Source organism: Nicotiana attenuata, chromosome 6, assembly GCF_001879085.1.
Source record: "Nicotiana attenuata strain UT chromosome 6, NIATTr2, whole genome shotgun sequence".
Classification (NCBI taxonomy): Eukaryota; Viridiplantae; Streptophyta; class Magnoliopsida; order Solanales; family Solanaceae; genus Nicotiana; species Nicotiana attenuata.
The window spans coordinates 93,628,280-93,637,736 of NC_031994.1; the positions used below are offsets into that span (position 1 = coordinate 93,628,280).

The window sequence follows — 9,457 nt, forward strand, 5'->3', positions numbered from 1 at the left end:
GAGGCGCTCGAACTGCCTGCGTAGTGCCTCCCGCTGAGTAACTGGGAGAAACTTCTCCAAAAACAACTCTGCAAACTGGTCCCAAGTCAATGATGGCGACCCTGCTGGTCTGGATAGGCAATAGTCCCTCCACCAAGTCTTGGCGGATCCTGCAAGCCGGAAGGTGGTGAAGTCGACCCCATTGGTCTCCACAATACCTATAGTCCTAAGGATCTTATGGCAGCTGAATAAGAAATCCTGGGGATCCTCTGATGAAGCACCGCTGAATGTGGTGGTGAAGAGCTTGGAGAACCTATCAAGCCTCCACAAAGCATCTGAGGAAATAGTTGTCCATCGCCGGTCTGAGTCACAATACCCGGCTGAACTGCCACTGCTGGCTGAACCTCTGGAACCTGTGCCTGGGGAGCTACCTGCTCCGGAGTACGTGTAGCAGGAGTCTGACCCCCTCCTCCAGCCTGAGAAGTGGCTGGTGCTACTGGAAACAAACCCGCTCTAGTGACGCTCTCCACAAAGCCTACCAATCTGACCAGAGCGTCCTGAAGAACTGGGGTGGCTATGAACCCCTCTGGGACCTGAGCTGGGCCCATCGGAGCTGCTGGGGCTGGAGCCTCCTCATCATAATCAACATGAGGCTCCACCTCTAGGACTGCTGCTCGGGGCTGAGCTCTGCCCCGGCCTCGGCCTCTGCCCCGGCCTCGGCCTCTGCCCCTCGCAGGAGCTGCTGTTGGGGGCTCGGGCTGCCGCGCGGTAGAAGAGGAAGCACGTGTTCTCGCCATCTGCGAAACAACAAAGTAGAAAGACAATCAGTATTTGAGAAAACAGAATCGCACGACAGGAAAGAACAAAAGTGAAACTTTTCCTAACTCCGTAGCCTCTGGGGATAAATACAGACGTCTTCGTACCGATCCCTCAGACTCTACCGAGGTTGTCCGTGAGTTGTGAGACCTATGTAACCTAGTGCTCTGATACCAACTTGTCACGATCCGGATTTCCCACCCTCGGGAGTCGTGATGGCGCCTACTAATAGGAGCTAGGCAAGCCAATTAGTTTAACATTTCTCTCAACATCATTAACAGTATAAAGAAGAACGAGGCAATTAATATAAAAGCGGAAGTCTCGATACATAAATAACTGAAACCAAGTGCGGAAATTCAAATACACCTCTACCTAGATCTGGTGTCACTAACTCACGAACTTCTACTGAATGCTAAAAACAAAGTCTGAATAAGAATAAAGTACTGTCTGATCCGATACAAGGGAAATCAAACGAAAGACAGTGATAATAGAGACTCCGGGCCATGCGGACGCCAGCAAGCTACCTCGGAAATCTCCGGACTGAAGTAAGCTCCCAACGCTCCTACTGCTGACCAAAGGCTCCTGCTCCGGTACTATGATCTGTGCAAAAAGCACAGAAGTGTAGCATCAGCACAACCGACCCCATGTGCTGGTAAGTGCCTGGCCTAACCCCAGCGAAGTAGTGACGAGGCTAGACAGGACCTACCAAAAACAACCTGTGCAGGTATATATATACAAAGGCAACAGAAATAACAACAGAGAATATCGACTAAAAAGGGAAAGGGGGCATGCTCGGGGAAAATACAGCGTATATAGATCAACGGATATAGCGACGAAACTATCTCAATACCATAGCTCATATATAAGTGGTCGGCTCGCCACACGATCCCATTTCTTAATTCATAAGTGGACGGCGTGCCACACGATCCCATATCATAGTATATAAGTGGACTGCGTGCCACACGATCCCATATTATAGTCCAAAATATCTGACTTTGTAAAGAAGGCCCCATTAGGGGAATTCGACAACATAACACTTTAACCCGGCAAGGATACAGCTAACAGTCCAAATATCCCGGCAAGGGAGAGTACATAATAATAGTCTACATGTCCCGGCAAGGGAATAATCACTACACATCCTCTTTTAAATCACTTCTTTCTCAACTATTACATTCTTGTTCGAGCCAACGCTCCAAAATATACCAATCACAATTCTTCCTCAACCGTTCACATTATATGAAATTTATCAATTAAACAAGGAAGTCGTGTCGCATCATTCGAATTAAAAGCAATTAAGACTCACGGTCATGCTAGACTCCGGTGCATAGACAACCGTCACCATGCCTATACACCATACTCCACATTTAGCAAGTAGCAAATAACATCCTAATCCTATTCCCTCAAGCCAAAGTTAGAACAAACACTTACCTCGGTCCAAGAATAACAATCAACTCTCTAATACCGCCTTTCCTCTACAATCCAACTCCGAAATAATGATATCTAGGCATAATTAGTTCAATAATATCAATAAGGGCTCAAAAACATAATCCCATAGCCTAGAAATGAAATTCCTATCATTCTTCCAAAAATACCAAAATACGACACCGGTCCCACATGGTCCAAACACGAGGCTCGGACCAAAACCCAATCACCCATAACCCTACGAGTTCAAATATATAATTTATTTCAAGATTCGACCCCAAATTGAGGTTGAATCACCCAAAATTCTCAAAACCCTAACTCTACCCAAAACCCCTAATTCTACTTTGATTTCATGATTTAGGGCTAGAAATTTAGTGATTAGATGAAGAAATTAAGAGAGGATGAAGTTAAGAACACTTACCTAAGAAGCTATGGAGGAAAAGGCCTTCAAAATTCGTCATTTTCATTTCAAACTTCATAACTTCAAATTTTAGATATTTAGGTCCGAAACACGTCAAATGACATCCGATTTCGACCAAACTTCACAGGAAGCGCTTAACACATATTTAAGACTTGTACCGGGCGTCGGAACCAAAATACGAGCCCGATACCATGGTCTTTTTATCAATTTTCATTTCCATTTTCCTTAATAATTTCAGAAAAATAATTTCACAGAAAAATTCATTTCTCGGGCTCTCGACCTCGAAATTCGACTCCGGGCATATGCCCGAGTCCCATATTTTTCTACGGACCCTCCGGGACCGCCTAATCACGGGTCCGGGTCCGTTTACCAAAAATGTTGACCAAAGTCAACTTTAGCAATATTAATATCAAAATTCTTCAAATTTTTCACAAAGTTCACATATTTCAACATAAAAGCTTTCCGGCTTCGCGCCCGGACTGCGCATGCAAATTGAGGCAACTAAAAGCGAGGTTTTCAAGGCCTCGGAAGCATGGAAAAGAGAGAAATCCGGTGATGACCCTTTGGGTCGTCACATCATATAAGTCATATAATAGACTTTAGATGCATATCAAGTTTTCATGTCATGCTAGACATATAAGATATTGAAAACTGATTGCACATACCATTGACTTTATTCAAGTGTTTGAACTACATGTTCAAAACTACATGTCTTTCATATGAAACCAATTCTATTTGAATTGTGTCTCTTCTATTTGGCCAATATTTTTGTGTCTGTAAGCGCCAGACTTAAGATCCTCATCTATACTTAGCGCTATCATAGATGTCGTCGACAAACATTTTATATCAGTTTTAATATATTTTCATAATGACATAACATAGAGATCTCTTCATTCATATATTCAGGTACCTGAATCTCTCATGAGATTTTATGAAGTGTTATGTCATGTGATCTTCTAGATCACTTGCCTCCTTTGTTATGATCATTTTGATCATTTGCTTATCTTCTTTATCAAGAAGTTTATTTGAAACTGATCGTCTATACGCTTTAAGCTTACTATAGACTTTGTCCTTCTAGGACTTAATAGGAGCATTTGCAATGAGAATATAGTTACTTTCTTTGGGTCAGCAAATGCGTCTGGCATGCTTTGCAATATATTGCAAATAAATTATCTTTTTTATGAACCTCGAGTTCATATTATCTTATTCGAGGATCTAGATGTACAAATGATAATTCATTCCACTTAACTTTTTCTCAACTGTTTATCATGTCTCCCCCTCATGTTAGAAAAACTAACTTGTTTCCTCAACTTTAAGAACTCATCTTTGTGCGTTATGGTGTTAATTAAAATATACACTGCACGTCAATAATAATAAGATGGAATTATCTGGTTCCTGATCCTGAACCACTTGTGAGGGGAGAATGTAATATACTTTCGTATATAACCTATATCAAACTGATATAGATAACTTTGTTCTCATAAGCAATAGTTTAGCTATTAAGTAGAGGCACTCAATAAATTATTTTGCTAAACCAACTGTGATGTAAGCCAACTTATCAAGATAAACTATCTTGAATAGGAAATCTGGAAATTATGCTCGAAATTAAATTATTGAGCAAGTTACTTCGCAAAACACCATGTTGCGGGTTAATAATAATCGCACATGTAACCATCTCATAGATGCATCTTATGTGGTATACATGGCAGGTGATCGGGCCCATATTCACCTTTGATATTTCCAGCATTCTGGGATTCAATCCCAATTTTAGTTGGTATATTAATTAATGAGAACAGCCAACATAAGAGAATTCGTAAAGAACTTTCTAGTTCTTTAATATTTACCCATGTGAATTCTCTTTTATTTTTTTGCACATCATACTTAAATAGATATGGCTAAACCAATTATGCCAACTGAATAAATTACCAATATTGATAAACTTTAGCTTTACACCATGACGTGTGTAATTATGAATAAACTCCAAGTTTATTATGATATGGATTTTTATATCAATAAACTTCTACTTTATTGTGGCATTCTTTTGTTTGTGTAGTACAAACTGGAGAATAAAGCGGGTAACTTTTCACATACATATTACCCCGCTACAAGTTGTAGTAATAAAAGATATTAAATCTTTTCTTTATTTATAGTCTCAATATAACCAACCGCTTTCGCGAATACTTTAGAAACTTAATATAAGTTTCTTTGAGACTTACTACAACACAACGTCTTATTGATAATCAATTTTCTCCAAAATAGTATAACTGGCTCTTCTAGAGCTCTCAATTAATTTGGTACTACCACATATTCATCAACATCCATATGGTGAATATCTCTTTTAAAGAGAAAGTTATACCATTATGGTTATGGTAAAAATTATATGCAAGATCTGTTTCTTGCATTACTATTATTCTTTAATAATCACATTACCAAAATATTTTGGCGTACAATAGGTACGTGACCAATGACCATTCAAGCCATAATAATGACATTATTTTCTTATATCATCTCAAACCTCCTTCTAGAGGTGAGTGTGGTATATTCACTACCACTAGCACGTTCATATTCTTTCAAGAATGAATATGTATTCATAAATCGGATGTTGTCACATTCACATCATGAATTGACCATAGTCTCTGTATGTGCTTTATAAAATCTCATGTCAAATCGATGACAAATATTACTTTCACAGAGTGAAGGTTTATTTTGAGAATCCTTATTATTCTCATTATCCCAATGATGACGATTATAATTTCGTCTATTGCCACGTCCACATCCATTGATATATTCATATTGATAATTTTGTCTTCTTTCAGACTTATCACATACTGCTATCACATCCTCTTAAGGGAATGAGAATGGAGCAAATTCAATGGGACGGGTTTCCACTTTTTGTGCTCACGATCATACATGACTTTGATCATGGCAAGACATAGAAATTTTTACCACTTCAGGTGCTAATAATTACTTACAAACTCCATTAGAGTTATAATCAAACTTTGTTGTCTTTGCTTGTATATAAAATCAAATTATAGAATTTCAAGAATTTAAAAGAGAAAAATAAAGTAAAATACTTACCTTAAATCCAAAATTTAAGCATGAAGGAAATTCATAGAACAATTGACAATCATTATGATCAATCCCAAAGCTTCTACTCAATAGGGAAAAGTGGGGAGAGAGAATTCTTATTAATATTTGGGATGAATTACAACAGAATAGAACCCTCTATTTATAGGGAGAGGGTGACTTAGCCGCCAAGCAATGAACCCTAGAATCTCTCTAAATATAGACATTCACCATAAATAGAACTCTATTTATAACATTACGTACATACTATATGCGCCTAGTATTAAATTGAAGAAAGGTAGTTACAGTTTAGGTTTATAAGTAAGACATGTGAGATAATTCCAAATAGAAGCTTACCCATAGTTGTTGCAATTTCAAAATGATGATTGATGAATGAAAGCTACTGATGTAGTGAAGCAGCAAAAATCATGCCACTTTTACAAAAGAGCGTTTACTTTTGAGGAGTTAGAAAATCCATTTAATGACGAAATGCACTTTGTCATTCTCATTGCTGCCGTCAATTCTCCGCCGTCCTCATCCATTTGAGCAACCAAAGAAAATGATATATATATTTCTGATGCTATCATTTCAACTACTGCTACTATTACTACTTTACTCAATTATTCCTTATAGTGTTCAGAGCAAATTGAGGAACTGAAGAACACAAGTTTACCTGATGGAGATTGATTCAAGTGGGAATCCCAATTGGCTATTTGATTATGAGTTGATGACTGATATCACTTCCGCCGCCTCCGTCGCCGTCGCTGATTTCCAGTCCCCGGCCACTATTGACTTCAGCTGGCCTGCTCAAACAATCTATGCTTCCTCTAATCTCATGTGGGTCTGCTCTTCCACCTTTTTCCTTTTTATTCTTTAAGCACTTAGAAGAAAGTTTATTTCTTTATTCTATTGCTCTATATTATGTACTCCAATTGTTACTGTATCACTAGCTCGAGTAGAAGAGAACTAGGGTACAGGAGAATTAAATGAGAGTAGATGATATTTACACATTCCTGCCTATGCTAATGTATAACTCCAAGCATGTTAGCCTTGTAAATTATTATGTATAACTTTTTGTAATCGAGATAAAGGAGGAGGGTTGTGCTAAGTTGACAATTAGTGTCAAAATAGTCTTATTATAGGGTAGCAGGTAGAAGCGGGTGTAGCGTTGCAGCATTGAGTTCATCTGAACCAGTACTTCTAATGAGGAGCATAAATTTATGTATAAACATCTACTAAAGTTGCAACAAATAGTAGATATCAACCCATAATTTTAAAATACAATGCATTTAATAATAAGAACCTTGAAGGATGAAATCATAGAGCTTAAAGTTTTGTATCCTGCCTCTGGTAGCAGGTAAATTCAACAAGGAATTGTCACTTTGGCCAGTCTGTAGCTTGAAAAGTTGTTACTCCAAATTGTCTATCACTTTGTTGACGTTATAGATTTCCTCTCTAGATTACATTACTTAAAAGTTATAGAAAGACTTAAATTATGTTCTGTAAATATATTTATTAGGACTCAAAACCATCAGCTTTTCAACTTCCACCAAGGATATTGTTACAACTATGCAAGATGAATTTCTAATCTTATGGGCACAGTAACATACCTGTCTGATGTCTTAATAGGATGACATAGTGGTGAGCTGAGCATTTTACTGGAACAGTTCTTTTGTTTTTACCATCCCCCTGTTCTGATGGTCACTTATCTGTTTCAGTGCAGAAACAGATTACACATTTGATGATTCAGAAGTCAGTAAGGAGGCAAGCTCGCGAAAGCGGTAATTGCATTATCCCTTTCTCTTTTAGCTTTGTTTGTGAAGTTTGGGTAGACTCTTGATTATTACTTTCTTCTTCTTTTAGATATCTGGATCTGTTTATATCCTATGTTCTAAATGAAGGACCCAATGCCATTTATATGCATGCATTTTTGCGGTTTCTTATGTGATGTGATTGGAATATAGCAGCCAACTAACAAAAAAGGAGCTTGTGATGCTAGAAGTCACACATGACAAAGGCTCTTCTTCCCAATCACTTATTAAATTTTATGGTTGCACTTCTCTGAGAGACTTTGCTGATTAGTCAAGAAGCCTATTTTCATTGTGAGGTTCTTGGTTGTAGTTTAGTAACTTTATCAGCATAATGATATCCTATAATAGCCAACCTCTATACTGAAGGCTGGCCATATATACCTTTCGTCCAGGTTCTCCACCATTGCTCTTGCTATCTTCACCACTGAACTCAGGCATGATTTTTACATTCAGTTTAAGAGTACCGATGTGGTGTGAGTTGGTGTTTTTCTGTTTCAAGGCTGCTGTCCATGGGTTGTAGTATTATAATTTCTAATTTCCATTTGAAGGAATATCATCTCGAATTTGAACTGGTTATGTGGAGCTCTATGTTTCAAGCTTCACCATCCGGTCTATCTAATTGCTATTACAGAAACCAAAATTTTAGGCAGAACTTTATGTATTAATCTACATCCTTTCACTAGTTAGTTACTATTAAAATATAGCTTCAATGAGCTGTTCATGACTTCATGCTAGATTTTAGGATTCTCACATCATACCTATTCAATTGTCTCATCATGTTGCCACTTTTTAAAGATGGATGCAGATGATTAAGAGAAAATGGCTTTAACATCACTTGAGCAAACACAAAGATATGTGTGTACTAACGAAAATTTATTTAAATTGCATGTGGGCAAAAGATAACAAGATAGAGGGTGTGTTTGGTATGAGGGAAAACATTTTCCGGAAAATGTTTTCCAATTTTTCTATGTTTGGTTGGCTTAAATGTTTTGGAAAACATTTTCCTCATGAACTCAAATGTTTTGGAAAACATTTTTCCTCATGAACTCATTTTCCTCCAATTGAAGGAAAATGTTTTCCCTATCATGAACTCATTTTCTAAAATTCTTTTTCAACCTTCTCCACCCTATTCCCCATCCCCACCAACCCCCAATAACTCACCCTCACCCACCCCACCCCCAAACCAACCCTACCCACCCACCCCAACCCCCTACCTCCTACCCCACCCCACCCACCCTAACCTTGCCCACCACCCACCCGAAATAGAAGTATTATTAAGAATACTTTCTTTTCATGTTGTAAATAGAATACTTTTTTTTATTTCATCAAAATGAGTATATTCTTTTCATGATACAGTATTTACTTTCATTTAACAAAACGAGTACTTTCTTTTCATGATGTAGAAAAAGTATTTTCTTTCATTTCGACAAAACGAGTACTTTCTTTTTCATGATGTACAAAAAGTATTTTCTTTCATTTAAACAAAACGAGTACTTTCTTTTTCATTATGTAGAAAAAATATTTTCTTTCATTTCAACAAAAAAAAAATGCTTTCTTTCCATGACGTAGAAAAAGTATTTTCTTTCATTTTAACAAACTAACTATTTTCTTTTCCTGATGTAGAAAAAATATTTTCTTTCATTTTAACAAACGAGTACTTTCTTTTCAATATGTAGATAAAGTATTTTCTTTCATTTCAATGAATTGCGTATTTTCTATTCATGATGTAGAAAAAAATATTTTCTTTCATTCAACAAAATGAGTAATTTCTTTCATGTTGTAGAAAGGAAACTTTCTTTTTAGTTATCGAGCTCAAATTTCAGTATTTTGTTCTTGTGTGAAAAATTAAAGTAGCACATTAGTTCCTTTAATTTGGGTTTGTGTAATTTTGAAAGAATAATTAAATTTTTAAGAAAATAGAGTCCGGGGGGGGGGGGGGGGA

The 9,457-nt window shown here is 37.4% G+C and overlaps 1 protein-coding gene and 1 pseudogene across 1 annotated transcript in view; both read left to right on the forward strand.

Moving 5' to 3' along the window:
* The window catches only part of LOC109228112, a 43,528-nt pseudogene that overhangs the window by 17,207 nt on the left and 16,864 nt on the right, over positions 1-9,457 (forward strand).
* LOC109227488 (transcription factor ILR3-like) overlaps positions 6,057-9,457 on the forward strand; it is a 5,466-nt gene continuing 2,065 nt past the window's right edge. Inside the window, exons 1-2 of the mRNA XM_019392672.1 lie at positions 6,057-6,541; positions 7,423-7,485. Of these exons, the coding sequence (XP_019248217.1) occupies positions 6,381-6,541; positions 7,423-7,485 (224 nt within the window). The 5' untranslated portion in view covers positions 6,057-6,380. The remainder of the gene's footprint in view (positions 6,542-7,422; positions 7,486-9,457) is intronic.